Genomic DNA, 18,035 nt, shown 5'->3' with positions numbered 1-18,035 from the left:
TCTAAATTGGCCACCCAGATCTCACCCCTGACACACATACACAGAGCAAACAGAGCAAAAAAAAAAAAAAAAGCTTTTTGGCTGACAATTTCTGCAAGATTTCTAAGAAGCCGGTTACCCTAATGAATACATTTAATTCTTTGAAATTTGTCCCTTTTTTCTTTGTCCTTCAGATATCTAAGAAATGTATACTTTGATGCATATTACTACCTACATCATACCAGCTGCCTAATCATTTACCATTTAGGGTGAAAAGGGAGTGTGAAAGGGCAAGTTCAGCTTAGGTTTTTGTTTCGGCACCCATAGCTACTGCTTTAACTTACCATGCTCCTGATCAAAGTTTCTAAAGAAAAACAGGTGTTTTTACCAACCATGTAAAAATTATAGTTCCTAGAATGACTTGGAAATTCTGCTTCTGAGTTTCAGTGTTTTATTTTTTCTAATTAATATCAAATACTTAAACTTTTAATCTTGGTATTCCAATTGTTTAACTCCTGTGTTGCTAATTCTAAGAAGAACATTTTAATATAAATTCTAAAAGGTGACAGCTACTTCCCCAAGTATTGCATCTAATCTTTAGGTATATTGAAGCAAATTCAACTTAATTGTCACCAAATTTAGGAGAGTCACATTTGTGACTTTGGTCTCTCTTGCAGTTTTTTGTTTATAATATTTTAGGAGTGTAGACACTGCTTAGTCACTGAATATCTCTCAACCTATCCAGCTGCTCTACATACTTTTTTGGTTTTCTTAGCTATTTCCATGTGAGGTTCAGAGGTGTAGATCATACACAGCTGGGTACCTCCAACCATACCCCAGAAAACATCTCAGTTAAATTTTAATCAGAAAGTAAAGTATTTCTGTCACATATCTAAGATGAATGTGTGCCTAATGCTCTGGAAAATTTAAAATGTTGCTCTCAGGATACCAATTATAAGCAGAATACAATTCACCTTCAAAGTTGTGATCATTATGGCATTTACTGCTATGCATGTCAAGCCAGTGTTCATGAAGCACTAGGATGTTGTGTTAAACTGTCATCTTCAAGGTAACCACATACATGTCCTCAACAGTCTAATGCTACATAAACACTATTGACTCATATTTCTTTCATTTGTTTTCATTAGACACTTACTGGCCAACTCCTGTGCACGAGAAACCACTACACTAGAAGTGGGCTGGATAAAATGATAGTGAAGCATGAACTAATAAACACATTCTGAAAGAAGTAGATACACACACAAGTAGTACATAACATTAAGGAAGGGGAAGGGTAAATTAGGAGAATGTCACCCTGGTGATTAAGAGAGATGCTACTGAAATTACATGGCCTGAACTCTAATTCTATGGTTGATTTTTTTTTTTTTTTTTTTTTTTTTGTAGGGCCATACCTGTGGCATATGGAAGTTCCCAGGCTTAAGAGTGGAATCTGAGCTACAGCTGCCAGCCTACACCACAGCCACACCAAATCTGAGCAGCATCTGAGGCCTACTCCACAGCTTGAAGCAATGCTGGATCCTTAAGCCATCGAGCAGAGCTACTGAGCAAGGCCAGGAATCAAACCCACATCCTCATGGATACTAGTTGAGTCCTTAACCCACTGAACCACATGGAAACTTCTGAACTCCAATTCTTCAACACCATAATTGCTCTGTGACCTTAGGGAGAAAAAAAAATAGAAAAGGAAATAAATGTGTAATTAAAACATGTACAGAAAGGGAATGGAACTTTAGAAGTACTGGCAAAACAAAACAATATCATAAAGTTCCTGAGGCAACCCAGTTTACCTGGTGTTCCCACGCTTTTCCTCATGGTTTTCATACTCTAAGAAGACATTATACATCAGATATAACGTGTATAAAAATCCCAATCAAAATAGTTTTGCTAGGAAATTCAGTTTTTAGAGAGAGAGTCAAGGTTTTTATTTTGAATATAAGAAACAGTATGATTCTGTGATTTTTAGGTTATTTCAAGGTGCAAAATATTTTGTTCCTTCTGACTGCAGTATGTAAAGTGTTTAGTCATTTTGGAAGCAGGGTAGAAATGTCATTTTGTGCTTCTACATCTCCTAAATTGTTTTTCTGTTTCTAATACCCACTCATTTCAGCCCACCTTTACATAGCTTCAGAGTCATCTTTCCAGATTCATCTGATAGTATCAGGTCCCGTTGCAAAAACTTCAGCTAATTTCGTAAAATGACATAGGAAAGTCAGAACTCCTTTGCAAGAGACCAGCAGAATCTGGCCTTAATCCATTTCACCTTGGTCATATTGTACTACCATATCCCTTTTCACCCTATATCCCCCTGGTGCACTCCCCTGCTACTGCAATATATTGGTCTTGTTACCGTTACAATGATATTAATTTGTCAAAGCCAATAGTTATTATATGTCCTTATAAGCTCTTTCAGTGCACCTATCAGCATCAGGCATCCTTGACTCTTCAAACTTCTTATTCCCCTGGTTTCCCTAGTTCTGGTGTCCTGGCTTTCCTTTTACCTATCTTTTAAAACTTGGTTTCAGCTGCTTACTTTTCTTCTGCTAGTCCCTTATATATTGACGTTTTCCAGATTCCATTCTGTCACATTTCCCTCCATGCTACACAATTCTGTAAGGGTCTTATCCACTCTTGTGCTTTTTGAAGTGATTCCCAAATTGAAGTGTCCAGCCTATCTCTCTAGTAACCATGTGGACATTCCTGTATGGAAGCTCTACAAGCACCTTAAGCTCAAACTCAACTGAACGCATAATCCCCAACTTATAGCTCCTTTCTCCTTTTTGTTCCTAGCTCACTTGGCAGAAGCACCATTCACCTGGTCACCCAAACTGAAGCCTTGGAACATAGCCATTTCTCTTTCTTATCTCTTACTCCTTATCAAGTGACAAGTCCTGACAGTTTTTCCTTTCTCGGTGTTTTCAAGACACTTTCCCTTCTCCTCTCTCAGCTACTGCCCTAGTTCAGGCATTGATCATCTCTTATCTTTGTAACCTCCTGATTGGACTCCTCTAGGTCTTACCATCATTAAGCTCATCCTCCTAGAATCCCCTCCCACCAAATCTATGTAAAACTCAGCTCTGACCATACTTCCTGCTCCATGCAAATAACTAGTGTTTGCTGGAAATGATTTTTCACTTACATTAATCTTGTACGATTTGGAATTTTGTTTGAAAAACAAAACTTTGACCTATATTGGATCTATATAATATGTGTGTGTGTGTGTGTGTGTGTGTGTGTATGTGTGTATGTCTCCTATATAACAGGTCCAATTTGCCTAGCTTATTGCACAAGACTATCCTAACATATTGCATAAGACTATCTGATCATTTAAGGCCTAGAGTGTTCTCCTGGAAATTTGGGTTCCACCAGTCTAAAATTGCTAGTGTTCACTGTATACAATATTTTATTTCTTTCCATTGTGCCTTGGTTCGTATTATTCCTTTCCTCTGGAATGCCTTCTTTATCTATCAGTGATAGCAAGCCCTGTGTTTATTTGGCCATCTCTTATTCTTCCACTAACTCTTAGCCCAGCCTCTTGTCAGAAAGTCTTCCCTCACCATCCCCACCAGCTACAATACAGACACTAATCTGATGACCAAATTTACTCTGTTACTCTTTCCTTTCTCATCATGTTCTCATAAATGTATTACATTCCCTGTGTGACTGATTCTCCCACTGTGAGTTCATTATTACATACCCAGAGCCTAATAGAGTGTCTAGCCCTCAGACACGCTCAGTAAATACTTATCAAATAAGTTCTAGGGACACGAAACTCTCCACTGTTGGATGGCTATTATGTACCTCTCTTCCTCTAGACCTTGGTGCAGATGTTTCTCCTGTGATAAGTTCACCACTAGGTGACTAAACTCATCCTTTGGGCTTTTGCCCTTTATATCCTGGCCTGACTCTTCTATCCCATGGGCCACCCAAACCTTTACATACCCTCTGTAATAGCACTTTCTCTTACATGACACAATGAGGGTCTAATGTGCATACCTCTCAATTAGGGGATGCACTTTTTACATCAGGGCCATGTTTTAATCAACTCCAGATCTGTATTGGAAAGAATAGTCACAGAATATAGTAAATGCATAGTCATTAAGGGAAGAACACTCTAGCCAAATGCTTTTAATATGAAAAATAGATGAAAAGTTATAGAGTAGACAAACACTAGAATCAATTCTATTTCTAATCAAGAGTAGTGTAAGAAAGTGTTATAAGCCTACTATTTGGCTATAAATCAAATTTTAAAGAAAACTTGGAAATGTGAACAGCAATTTATGTTCACTGTTTTCCAATTTTTTTGTGAATAATATGTATTAATGATTAATGCATGCCAAGGACTGTATGATACTCAACTCTAAATTACATTTATTTACATGCCTTTACTTGGATTACCCATGAATTGTCACATCTAACTTATAAATTATTTGTTAAATCTCTCATTTTGGTTATAAAACATTTCTCTGGGATCCACAATTTCATAGGGCCTTTTCATCACTAAGGTATTGACTGAATCAACTCAAAGTGTATAATAGACTGAGCTTGGTTGTTGATATCCCCAGTTTTCCCATATTACACTCATTTTTCCCTCAGACGGCTTATAAGCAGTGAGCAGTGTTCAGTAATTGCATCATCTTCAAAATAAAACTTTGTATTTCATTTATGAAATTCACACTGTGAGCACCTTAAGCCATATGTTCATATGTTCCTCCATTTTTTCTGCTTAAAGTACCTGCTGAACTGTTGCTGCCTCTCTAATCAGACACCAAAAATCACAGAGTGGCAGCCACAAGAAGGAAGAGCTAAATGGCACAGCTGTGTTAGGAGGACACCAATACTTGTTTAAACCAAGAACAAGATTATTTATTCTGGTGATGTCCAGTATCCCTTTAAATAGATAATGCGTGCTCAGGAAAATCAACTTCTGGTCTTTGAGTTTCTTACCAGTTTATTTTTACAGTTGGTGTTTGTCTAGCTCTTGTTCCCTCAAGGTGTGTATGTTTTGTTTTCCTTTTTCCGTCCTCATATCATCACATTTAGGCCTTAAATATTCCATAACGCTTGATCTCTGTCTTGAGGCTAACAAATATAATTATTTGTGAATTGTTGGAAAAGAAAAAAAGTAATACCATAGTGTTAGGTTTTTTTTAATTTTCTATTTTTAGGTATTTATATTACTAGTGGTATTCTTAATAGGCATTAACTATAATTAGTGTCTAATAAAGTCAAAATAGGTATCATTTACCTAAAAGATGCAATCTAATTCTGGGGTTAAATTGCATAAATCCTATAATTCTTATGACATCCATTGTTATTTATAGTCCTCAAAGATCATGTTTAAAACTTTATCTTACTTATTATTAGCTAATAATATGACTAGCTGGATGAGTGGCCACCATTTCCAGGACCACCAGCCATTTCAACTGAAGTGTCACTCAGGACATTTATTTATGTGGTTACATTTTGTGTTTGTGTCCAGTGAGACAAAATTCAGAGATGCTTAGGTCGTGGGTAAATTAATGACATAGGAGAGCAAAGGAGGATCAGATTATGTACTGAAAATTTCTTTCCTCCATGTGTGTTTTATCATTTCACTTTTATCATAAACCGTGCTTTCTATTTTTAAGTCTTTTGTTAGAGTTCAAATGAAACAAGATTCCTTGAGAGGAGTAACAGAATTGAACCCTTGATGCTTCTGATATCTGTAAATGATACTGTTATTCAAGGCTTAAAAAAGAAATAGTCTTTAAGACTAAAGCTGGCATAATAGTCTGTCTTCACTATTTGCTTAATTAAATCCTGGTTTTAGCAAAATCTTGGAAAGCAAACTGCTTATGGAAGACATTCTTTATGACAAAAGCTCACAGACTGGACTCAAGTCAGATGTTAAATTCACTAGTGTAATCAGTGTGCAGTGACAGTTACTTCATCAATGTTCCATGAAATACAAGTGTGAAAGACAATGCAAATACAATACAAATACAAGTGTGAATGACAGTTACTTCATCAATGTTCTGTAGAATACAAGTGTGAAAGAACATTCTGATTAGGGAATATAGCATTTTAGGGAATGAAATAATGGGGGACAGAGTTGGTAGAGTAAGGGAGACTCCTGTTTATTGCTTTTCAGCAGTGCTAGATTCCACCGGAAGTGGCAGTTTTTGTGTGTACACACAACACTCTCCCAATTGAAAGAAATTATGCATATATCCCTGTGACGAATTGCATTCTAGTTAAGCCACTTCACATTTGTGAATGAGAACTTTTTGAAAGGCTGAAATTTCTTTTTCTTTCAATTAGAAATTATAGGAGTGGGGAGTTCCCATCGTGGCGCAGTGGTTAACGAATCCGACTAGGAACCATGAGGTTGAGGGTTCGGTCCCTGCCCTTGCTCAGTGGGTTAACGATCCGGCGTTGCCGTGAGCTGTGGTGTAGGTTGCAGACACGGCTCGGATCCCGCGTTGCTGTGGCTCTGGCGTAGGCTGGTGGCTACAGCTCCGATTGGACCCCTAGCCTGGGAACCTCCATATGCCGTGGGAGCGGCCCAAGAAATAGCAAAAAAAGACAAAAAAAAAAAAAAAGAAATTATAGGAGTTTTCTCTCCTTTTCATGGAGTTGAGGAATTATTTAATTGCTGATGTTATAGGATATATTGCTATGTGAATTAACTAGGTTCTGTTTTTAAAGCACTTAATGTTTTCATCTTGCAGGCACTTTTCATGTCTGTCTTCCAAGTACATGTGCCCGGGTGTCCCTGCTGTAATGAGCACCTTGCTGGCAAATATAAATGCTTTCTATGCTCACACAACTGTTTCAACAAATGTACAGGTTTCTGCATCAGATCGATTTGCTGCTACCAACTTTGGTGTAAGTATTATTTCTTAAACTTGGAAATTCCTTGTAACTTATGGGAGTTAGATTTTCCAGGAGCTTTGCAATCTGGATATTCTTAGGATCTTACTGCAGAAGGTATGTCTTAGTGAGAATCTCTTTGTGTAACAGACTCAAGCTTAAAATTTATTTGAAAAGTGTTCAGTGAAATACCTTTATTTCACAGTCAGTAGACATCTTATTAGGTTAAACCTTCATATCTGAAATAACTTTTCCAATGGGGAAAATACACATTTTGTGACAGAGTACCAGGATTTTATAGGAAATCCTCCATGTATGCAAATTTGGGATTTCACCATGTCAGATAACGTTCCCTGGTAAACGTGAGCTTCTCTGGAAACTTTTGGGTTCCAGTCGCACTTCCTGTTGGTTTCTACTGGTACTGATGAAAAAGGGCATATCATGTAAGTAAAAAAGAAGATGTTAGGTGCATAAGGAATGCAAGAGAAGTATCCATACCTCCTCAAGACTTTCCATCTGAAATATTCAAATGCATCAAGAACACACAGAAAAGTAAAAATGGTGGAAAAGTAAGAATCGGCGGAGGTAGAGTAGAAAGGACGAATTCCAGAGCTTTTCAGGGAATAGAATCAATAGCACTTGGTTCTTTAGGTATGTAAACAGTGGGGAAAAGGGAAAATGAGAAGATTCCCAAGGTTTTTGGCAAGGCAATTGGTAGGCAGTAGTTCTGTTCAATAACCCTGTGAGACAGGTAGTTCTATTCTCATTTGTTTATGGAGGAAACTAAGATCCATTTCAGGACACTATACTCTATTCACTGCACTTCCAGATTGATACATAGAATATATTTTATTGATTATTATGTCGTTAGAAATCAAATTTGGGGGTTTGTGTCATAGAATATAAACAAATGAGCCCCAGCAAATAAAAGGGTGTAAAGCCTATAGGAAAAAATGTGCGGCTATGTTTACTCTTTTCCAGTCCTTTTCCCTAAATGAAAATGTATGTGAAGTGTGTGAATGAGTTGGAATGAATCAAAGGAAAAAGTAATTATTTAATGACAAATCAAAATAAATACTAGTATAAGAGAACACTATCTGTCTTAGGAGTGGTGGGGTTTGCATTTGCATTCACATTTAGCAAGTCAGTTCAAGCCTCAATTTCTCTATCTGTCCAATGAGGACAGCAATTACTGCTTAACATGTTTCTCACACTTACGATGAAAATCAAATGAGGTAAAAGATATTTTGAAAGAGAGGAAAGTGCTCTACAAATATAACGTATGAGAATTTCATCTCTCCTGCCTACCTACAGGATAAACCATATATCATAAGCTACTTTTGTTAGATTGATTCTTATAAGAGCTCAGACCAAAGAAAATTCTCTGGCCTGCTCACCAAAATACTATTTTGACCATTTCCAAATCATAGAACAGTTTTTGTTACAAAAACCTCATCTTGGTAACAGTATTCATTGTTTTGGGATTTTACCGGTAACATAAAGCATTCAGTATTGTGAAATTGTTTTGCTTTTAATATTCTGCCTGGGTATATTGTAGCGAATAAGCCAACCTTGTGGAACACTGAGCCTTCTGCCTCTGATAAAGAAGATGTATTTATATGATTAATTTCTACCATAAAAGGTACCTGGAGGAAAATGAAATAGCATACTCCTTTACTTCATGCTGACCCAAAGAGAGAAACCGAATTGATTTCACTCTTTTGCAGCATTTCATAGCAGCATAGTTATAACAGAGTTCATTGTGTACATCAAACAACTTACTGTAGAAGAGGACCAAAAAAGAAATCTTTCTTCAAACTACGTCTTGATAACTTGGTGATTTGATGTGTAAATTTGACTAGATTTTTCTCCCCCTGTTGAAAATAATGCCATGTGTATTTTCCACCTCCACCTTAGAGTCTTAAGTTCTTATTTACCTGAAGCTGATACCATAACTTGTGACTCAGAAACATCATTGTATTGGCCCCTTTTTATCTTTCCCAAAGGTGTAATGCAGACGTTTTGAATCTCCAAAAAACAAACCAGTGGAAAAGTGTTCTGCCCTAGGAGGATTGTAAAACAAATAAATGTTTAAGAAAGGGAAACCAAACCATTACGTTTTCAAAATCAGACTTTTTGCTTGCAACTGACATTTAAAAACATTGTTTGGATCAAAATGTTCAAGAATAAGGTGAAAAGGACAGAACCATTTGGTGTGGAGAGGAGGGGAAATGTTCACTGAAGATAAAAGTTATAAAAATTTTAATAAAAATCCAACATTATGAAAGGCAAGGTAAAAGTATTTTAAGAAAAGAGGAGTATATCACGTTGTTGCCTGTTGTAAAAAGTTCAAGTTCGATGGGGAGAGAAATCAGCCCATTGGCTTTGGTGACTAGGAGGTCATTGCTAATGAAGCTTTTGAGGTTAAAGCCTAATTTCATAGAGATCTTCAGTGAATGTCATGTATGAAAAGATGTGTAAACTAGGGTTCAGGTATTCCCCAAATTATAGTGCAGTCATAAAAAATCAAGTTTTTTTTTTTTTTTTGGTCTTTTTTGCTATTTCTTGGGCCTCTCCCACGGCATATGGAGGTTCCCAGGCTAGGGGTCCAATCGGAGCTGTAGCCACCAGCCTACGCCAGAGCCATAGCAACTCGGGATCCGAGCTGTGTCTGCAACCTACACCACAGCTCACGGCAACACCGGATCGTTAACCCACTGAGCAAGGGCAGGGACCGAACCCTCAACCTCATGGTTCCTAGTCGGATTCGTTAACCACTGCGCCACGACGGGAACTCCAAAAAAAAATCAAGTTTTAAAGAAAAGTTTATGTAATTGAGCAATACCCATGATAATGACAAATGAAAATATGTACATACAAAACTGTATATATAATCTAACATTGAAAACACACACAAACACACATACACAATATGCACACACATGTACACATACACACATACTGGTTTAGAAATAAGACAATCTGCCAAAATGCAGCCATTTGGTGAGATTAAGGCCCATGTTTTGTTGTTTCTTCTTTTGCATTCATCTTTTTATTAAAACTATAAAATTTTCTGTTATATTTGTATTTTATAATAAAAATGAAAAAAGGGGTGAAAGTAGGTGATGAAATAGAGACTATTCTGTTAAGCAACTTAAATGAGAAGGTTAAGAAAGTGATCAAGAGTGAGAACATTTTGCCATGAAAAATATTTTTTACTGCCTGGTTGGGTAGGAGTTTTCATTGTTTAGTAAGATAAATTTGAACATATGTGTAGATGGTTAGGATAGGAACTAGCTGCAGGAATGAAGTTGTACATTTATCAGATGGAGAATAAAGGATGCACTGATATCCCAGAGGAGATAGAAGTTAAGTGTAGGCAAGAGGACAGGAGGGACATTCTTGAGAAATCGAAAGGACAAGTTCTGTTCTGAAATTTGAGGAAAAAGTGAGTCCTTACAGAGGACACTAAGCTTTTGATACAGGAGTTAAAAGTTGATGGAGTCATACCTTACTCCCCTAATCTCTGTGGTTGTCTGCAGAATACAAAATGCTCATGTGTATAATATGAGAGCTATGATAGATATGCATGAGGCAGAGGAGATTAGCAGAGGTTTGGGTAAGCTCATGAAGGGAATAGAAAGATGAATACTTCAGGGTCATGTAAGAGAAATTCCTAGCAAAACGAAGGTCTCATTTGATATGAGGAAGCATAAATCTGTTGTCATAATAACTCGTATGGATGTGAATTTTTCTCAGAATTTTTCAGCATTCAGATACTGATATAGAAACAAATACAGCAAAAGGGTGGATTAACTCTAGGCTGAAATTTTGCAAAAAAAAAATAAAATGGGGGGCGGAGAATGGAAGACTTAGGGAATTTGTATGTAAGTGATGCTGCCAAAAGAAAGTTGAAGTGATTCACCCATGGGGTCTGCTTTGATAAGTGGCACCATGAGAGAGACGGAGACAAAGGATTTGGGTAGGATCATCATACATTTAGTTAACACTTCAAAGGGGAAGTCTCAAGTTCAATATGTATTTCTGGGAGTAGATTGCTGAAAATTGAATATAAAACAGTGGTGCACTGGAGCTAATTTGTACCTGCTAATGCACAGCAATTGCTGAGTTTTCAGGAATATTGCAATCTGGTTGTCGAATATATCCATCTTTAAAACTGGAAATACTGAGAGTACTTATATTATAGAAATTGGAAAATGATAAAAATCAAGGCTATTTTTTTTTCTTTTGGAAGATGTTTTTATAGCACATCATCGAATACAAAGATGGCTAGGCATCAAGGAAATTAAGTACCTTTATTGGATAAATCATCTCGATGGGCATTGAAAACACCAGGGTAGAGCAAAGTTGGGGAGGAGGAAAAGTTCATGAGGTGGGGGTTAGTATTTCAACTTTGAAGAAAAGCCCTTAGGAAACTTATTTAGTGAGTTATCCTAAGACACAAAATAGCAAATCAGTTATTCTTGAAATTGATGTTTATCTAGATCATTTTTTTTTTCTTGATCTTAGACACTCTCTTCACCATAGCCAGTGCCTGGCAAAATAAATATGCTAATGCATATTTCTTTTTTATTACATGTATTCTGTTATTGGTTCACTTGTTCATTTAAGATATATTTCTGTGATTCATCATGTAAGGCACTATGACAAGTAGTAGAGGGACTGAAAGATACATGCTGACCTCTGTTCTCTGGGCTAATAGTCTAATGGGATAGTCACATAACCATGAGTAACAATAACAATAACTCACTCCCCAAATGGAATAAGTGTCAAAGGAGTTCATACTTAAAAATTTATTTTGAGACTGAAGAGGGGAAAGTGATTGATACTTTTTAAAGGCTCATGGAATCTTGCCAAAAAGTACAGGGCTTTTAGGAATGAGTAATATTTTTCAAAGTCCAAGAAATAGTGGGAAAACTACCTTAGGCCTGGGAAGACATTTAAGTGAAAACAAGGAGAAGTAATGCAAAAATCAGTTCAAAGTGTGGGTAAGGTAGTCTGCTTACCAATAGGGCAGATGAACTGAAAGATGGAAATGTCAGAAAAAGTTGCGTTACTGGGTTTAACATTAGATTGCTGAGGGCCTTTAATGCCCACTGAAACATTTGCACTTCATTCTTTAGGCATCGTATATAATCTGATAGAATTTCTGATTTAGAAAGATCACTCTGTGGAGAAAATGTTGCAGAGGAAAGAGAGAGAATGTGTATGAGACAGGGCTTCAACTATATGGTCATGGATGGGAACTAGATTTGTGGTGGGGATCACTTTGTAGTGTATATAGATGTCAAATTATAAAACTGTATACCTGAAACTCATATAATAATTTAAAGAATCTACACTTCTCCCTAATCACATAGCCACTCCCCCAACCTATGTGTTTCTTTTCCAAACCCTCAAGATATCAAAATATCTGATAAAGTAACCAAAAATTCTTACAATCATGGAAAATGCAAAAAAAAAAAAAAAAATGTTTCCCCAAGCAAACAATTTGCCAAAAAAAAAAAAAAAAAAAATTTAAGAAAGTGCTTTAGGAGTTCCCTTCTTGGCTCAGTGGAAATTAATCTGACTAGAATCTATGAGGACACAGGTTCAATCCCTAGCCTCACTCAGTGGGTTAAGGATCCGGTGTTGTCATGAGCTGTGGTATAGGTCGCAGACTTGACTTAGATCTGGCATTGCTGTGTCTGTGGTGTAGGCAGTGGCTACAGCTCTGATTCAACCCCTGGCCTGGGAACCTCCATATGCCATAGATTTGGCTCTAAAAAACGAAAAAAAAAAAAAGACAATGATCTAAAAATAAGACAGGGGTGTTAAGACCTAGAGTCAGGAAGAAGCTTGTTCAAAGTTCAGTCAAGCTGAGGGAAGCTTAAGCTTTCTTGCTCAGTGAATGATAATATCTCAGTGCCTTTCATCTTTGCCTGTAAAGTGATTCTTTACATACTCTTTGAATTTACGTCATTCATTGATTAGTGTGTCATTGATAGCATCGTTGTGGTATCGGTATAATCTCAAATCAACAAGAAATGTAGATGCATTTCCAATATGTTCATGTGATCAGCATGAATTAAGTTATCACAGATTTATCAAAGTAGTTTGTGGATTAATTTCTACTTGAAATGTTTCTATTCTGCTTAAAGAATGGCTGCTTTCACTATGACCTGGAAAAAAAAAACTTTTTAAGTTTTTGCTGATCGAGGTCAGAATCATTAGACCCTGTTCTTATAAATTTTATAAAAGTCTAAGATCATATTGAACCTGCAGCTGGGGCTCATCTCAGGGAAGCTGAATTAAGTGCAGACTCCCAGAGTTAAGCATCCTTAGCTTCAGATTAAATCTGCCACTGCAGTTGGATTGTGATATTAGGAAACAAAGGATAGAAGAGAAGAGCCAGGGATGATGTAGAGGTTTTTACACACCTTCCATTTAAAAGCTTTTCCTTCCATGATTCCCAGGGCCCTAGGGAAACCTACTGAGAGTATACTCATGGGATTATAACTGCCTCCCCCATCCAAACTTTCGAAACCAACTGGTTTTGTATGGCTCATGAGCTAAGAATGGTTTTTAAATTTTTAAGTGGTTTTTAAAAAAATCAAAAGATTATCATTTTGTGACACATGAAAATTATATGAAATTCACATTTCAGTATTCATCGACAGAATTTTATTGGAAAACAACCCTGCTCACTTGTTTATATATTGTTAATGGAAGCTCTTGTGCTGTAACAGTGGAGTTTAATTGTTGTGAAAGAGACCAAAAAAACTGAAAATATTTGCTATCTGGTTCTTTACAGACAGTTTGCTAACCTCCTGTCTAGAGTTATCCTTGTCAACTAATTAAAACTAAATTGTTTATAACAGATAATGCTGAATGCTAATACTATAGATTTGGCCCCTACCGAATACCAGGTATATGGAGTCCTTACCAAATGCAAAGAACTGAATAGAGTGAGAGTTTCAGCTATTGTGGCATGCCCCTCGGGAAACATTTTTTAATCATACAGTCTTTTCTTATTCCTCAAATCACACCATGTAGGTAATAGACCTCCTCTGCTCTCACAAAGGCAATCTCACTCTAGTTAAATAGAAATATCGTGCATAAAATTAAATTTCAAGCTGTCCTACTGTTTAAAAAAATGTTTATGAAAATTCAATCAGCAGCACCCTTTTAATTTCCCATCAGCTGATAGTATTCAGGACTTAGCATCAACAAGCCTGGCAGTTTTCTCCTCAGTTTTCTGTTTTCCTAAATGTAAATTTTCCATCTGGGCACTGAGGACCTAGGTAGGAAGACCAAATATGTGATCTGTATCAGTTGGAAATCTTTTCAGCTGCATGATGAAAATCAACTGAACAAAATTAAATAATATTTTTCCCATGTAAACTAAGTCCAGAGGTGGCCAGGAATTCAGGGCTGGTGCAGGTGCTCAGGACTATAATTTTTGGGAAGGGTAAGCAGACAGAGTTAGGGTGAGGTTTGGGGCTCCTTCCAGCTTCCTGCCTCATCATCCTTACCATTGGTCCAGCCTTTCATTTTAGAGCCATGGGATGACTGTTTGACCTTCTAGTATCTTACCTAAGCTTAAGGTGAAAACAAGAAGAGAAACAGAAAGCGCAAATGGAAGAAAGACCTGACAAATAATTATAGAGTAAGCACTAATACAACAAATACCCTCTGCCAAGCTCTCTTTTAGAATCTTTCTAAATAATAATTCATTGATGAGATGCTGGCTGGGACCACCCCCTTTAATAAGCAGTATGTACACATCTCATTGGCCAAAGCCATGCTGCATGGCCATTCCTAGAGTGGAGGAAGGCTGGGAACATAGGTGTTTCATAAAGAACACATTTGACTGTTGAGGTTCTACTAGTAAGGAGGAGAGGAGAATGGATATTGAGCAGATGAGCCAGATTAGTTGTCCTGGCATGTATAAGAGGCCCAGTGATTTGGGTCATAGCATGTTTGACTAGGGTCACGTCAGCTGTCTTAATGACTTGTACCAATTATAGAGGTCATATAAAGCATCCAGAGACTGACGCAAACACATTGATTTTTATGCCATTGAATGATTAATTTTACTGTGGCCTAAACTGATGATTATAGTGGATCTTTTATTTTTCTGTTTTGATTGAGAATCAGTGACACACAGTGATGGATGATGTGGGGTTACTAAAGGGCAACCATGATCTCCTCCTCCCTTTGGAAAGTATGATAGTGAATAAGAAAGAAAAGTCTAAGTAAGACATCCGTTGTGTTTTTCGACAGCTTTGCTGGAGAGTCTTACTTACTGAACAAGACGGCAACTTCTGGAAGATAAGGTTCAGTTCTTGGGTTCCTTCATTGCCTCCACAGGGGTTAATTAACACAGAGCAGTACTCAAACGTTGCTTGCTGATGTATAAACCTGATAAAAGGCAGTTTATTCAGCAGATTGGAGTTTCAATTTAGGAACAATTTATCAACTCCTGTTAATATTCAACTCACTTCATCAAGATCACTAAGAGTTATATACCCCATAAATCCACCTTGTACGTGAAACTACTAGCAAAAATTCCTACTTTTGCTAATATATTCCAAAGTGTCATTTGGTGTTTATAGGGTAATAATATAGGGAGAAAGCTTTACCCTACTATCACCCCCTATTTTTTCCATTTTTGTCTAAGAATTGGAGGTTCAGAATGGTGTTTTGTCTCCCTAAAAAGTTTGTGCGTGTGATTTAAATATTTTTTACCTTATCCAGTTTTTTATTTTTTGTCTTTTTAGGACTGCACCCACGGCATATGGAGGTTTCCAGGCTAGGGATCAAATCAGACCTGTAGCCACTGGCCTACACCACAGCCATAGCAATGCCAGATCCGAGCTGCCTCTGAGATCTACACCACAGCTCATAGCCACACCAGATCCTTAACCCACTGAGCAAGGCCAGGGGTCGAACCCTAGTCAGATTCATTTCCACTGACCCACGACAGGAACTCCTCTTATCCAATTTATTTAATCCACACAACTATATCCTCATGCTTATCAGTAAAACTCCTTAATTCATATCATTTATCATCTTCAAATCCTTCTGTGAAGAGGTCATTCCAACCCTGATACAGTATCAGAGGGAAATATTTTTGTTGGCCTATTTTACACTTTTTAGCACTAAATCATATACATACTTTAAAGGCAGTTGATTCCTTCAGATTATAAGGTCTGTTGCCAAAAGGAAAATGTTTTTTGAAATTGTTTTTACAAAAAGACCAGCTGTTCCCACTTCCATAGGTAGAAGTTTTAAAAACTATGATTTGGGGTAGGTGGTCTGGTGTGTTGGGATAGAAAAAGGAGGAGGGGTGTATTTTCTTTTGGTGAATCACAGGGCTGTGAATCAGTGCAGTGGCAATTTAGTTTTTTGGACTCTTTCTACATAACACAAGTCTTTGAATATTGTCTCATTCATCACTGAGAGCCAGTGTGGCTGGATTTGGTGTCACAGCAACCTGAGTTTGAATCACTGCAATGTCATATAATAACTCTGTGATCTAGGAGAAATCATTGACTTCTTTGATCCTTCTGTTTTTAAAATGGGAGCAATAACTCAGACAAATTTTGTTGTAAGGACTACATTCTGAATAATCACTTATTTCCATTCTTCTCTTTTGTGTTTTCTTTATACAGAGGGAAAAATTCATCAAACTATTGGACCAGTTGCATAACTCTTTAAGGATTGACCTTTCGAAGTATAGGGTATGCACAAAATTATTTGACTAAGGGTAAAATGCTGTGTTTGGCTCAAATGATTTTTGTCATATTGTAAAAAAAAAAAAAAAAGTTATTCACTATCCAACTAAAAAAGTTATCCACTATGTAATGGAAAAGTCAAAATAATGTTCTTGGCATCTTGGGTCTTGAAACACTAGACGAGTTTCCTGAGTAATCAAGTTGACCTCCTTTGTTCACGTAAGCCTTTGCTCCACGTAAGCCTACAGCCATGCTGTGTGTGTGTGCATGTATGTGTGTGCAGCTTTGATTTTATAATTATTCTAATAACTATGATATTGAGTGGCCCTCAGCTAATTCATGAGGTAGACGTGTGGCCCAGTCTTCATCTGGAAAGCTCAGCCCTTCAGACTGAGATATCCTGCAGATATTTCCTCAGCTTTTGAGATGCCTTCTGGGATTCACTGCTTAGTTCACTCCTAGAGCCCTACAGTGTGCTATGTTGAAGCTATCTGGAGTTCATTGTCAACAAGTCTACACTGCACCTCCAGGTGAAACAAACCGACATACACAAATATATTCATCTCTGTGTGTTTAAAGACACACGTATAATTTTAGTTATAAAATACCTTGGTTACAAAGATTTTAAACATTTTATTTACCAAAAAATCTATAGTAATAACTATTGCATTCTTTAATAGAATAATTCTTTAGATATTATTCTTAATATCTTTCCATATCTGCACATATTATCTCTCCTGCATTCAACTTTTAGTCTCTTATTGATGGATTTCTTCACTGCACATTTCTGGATATTACAATACCACATTTTGTCCAACTCATTTTTCATGTTGGAACTCGAGCCAACACTATGAGAAGAGAACTCTGCCAGGCAATAAAAATGATACTTGGCAACAAGAAGAACCTTGAGACCACCTCCTCCACCATTATTTTGACGCCTCAACTCTGCTTGAGATCATCAATATCTAAAAGTTACCTGTAGTTTTGGAATGGATTTTTAAAAAGCCTATCTAAAAGCATGTTACTATGAAAAATTTTCAATGCTAAAATTGTTTCTTCAATAAAACATTTTTATAATTATACCTTTCCTTTCCTTCAAAATTCTGAACATCTGCATTTTCATAAGATGTTTCTCACCAAACTTCACTAATGGAATTTTTTTGTTTAAATCCACATTATTTTCTTTTAACTTTTAAAAAGTTTCTTGGTGACTAAAAGTAAGTATAGCACATAGACAAGTTCCCATAGCATTTTGGAAGAAATAACCCATCTTGAGAAAATTACTACGAACATTTTCAAATATATGCTCATCTTCCCTCTTTTAGTAGGGAAACTATTTTATGAAACCGGAATGAGTAAGGTAATAAACATTGCATTAATGATATTTGGTATGTTTTTATTGCTTTGTGGGAATAAGTAGAAACAAATGGATTTTGAAGACAA

The 18,035-nt window shown here is 36.8% G+C and overlaps 1 protein-coding gene across 10 annotated transcripts in view; it reads left to right on the top strand.

The window, feature by feature from the left end:
• UNC13C (unc-13 homolog C) overlaps window positions 1-18,035 on the top strand; it is a 602,011-nt gene that overhangs the window by 298,980 nt on the left and 284,996 nt on the right. For all 10 annotated transcript variants that reach the window (XM_021095034.1, XM_021095054.1, XM_021095023.1 and 7 more), the window contains 2 exons: window positions 6,711-6,867; window positions 16,530-16,598. In XM_021095034.1, the coding sequence (XP_020950693.1) occupies window positions 6,711-6,867; window positions 16,530-16,598 (226 nt within the window). The remainder of the gene's footprint in view (window positions 1-6,710; window positions 6,868-16,529; window positions 16,599-18,035) is intronic.

This window comes from Sus scrofa, chromosome 1, assembly GCF_000003025.6.
Source record: "Sus scrofa isolate TJ Tabasco breed Duroc chromosome 1, Sscrofa11.1, whole genome shotgun sequence".
In the NCBI taxonomy this organism is placed as follows: Eukaryota; Metazoa; Chordata; class Mammalia; order Artiodactyla; family Suidae; genus Sus; species Sus scrofa.
The sequence above is the reverse complement of the archived record's forward strand: the minus strand, read 5'-3'. Positions and strand labels throughout refer to the sequence as shown.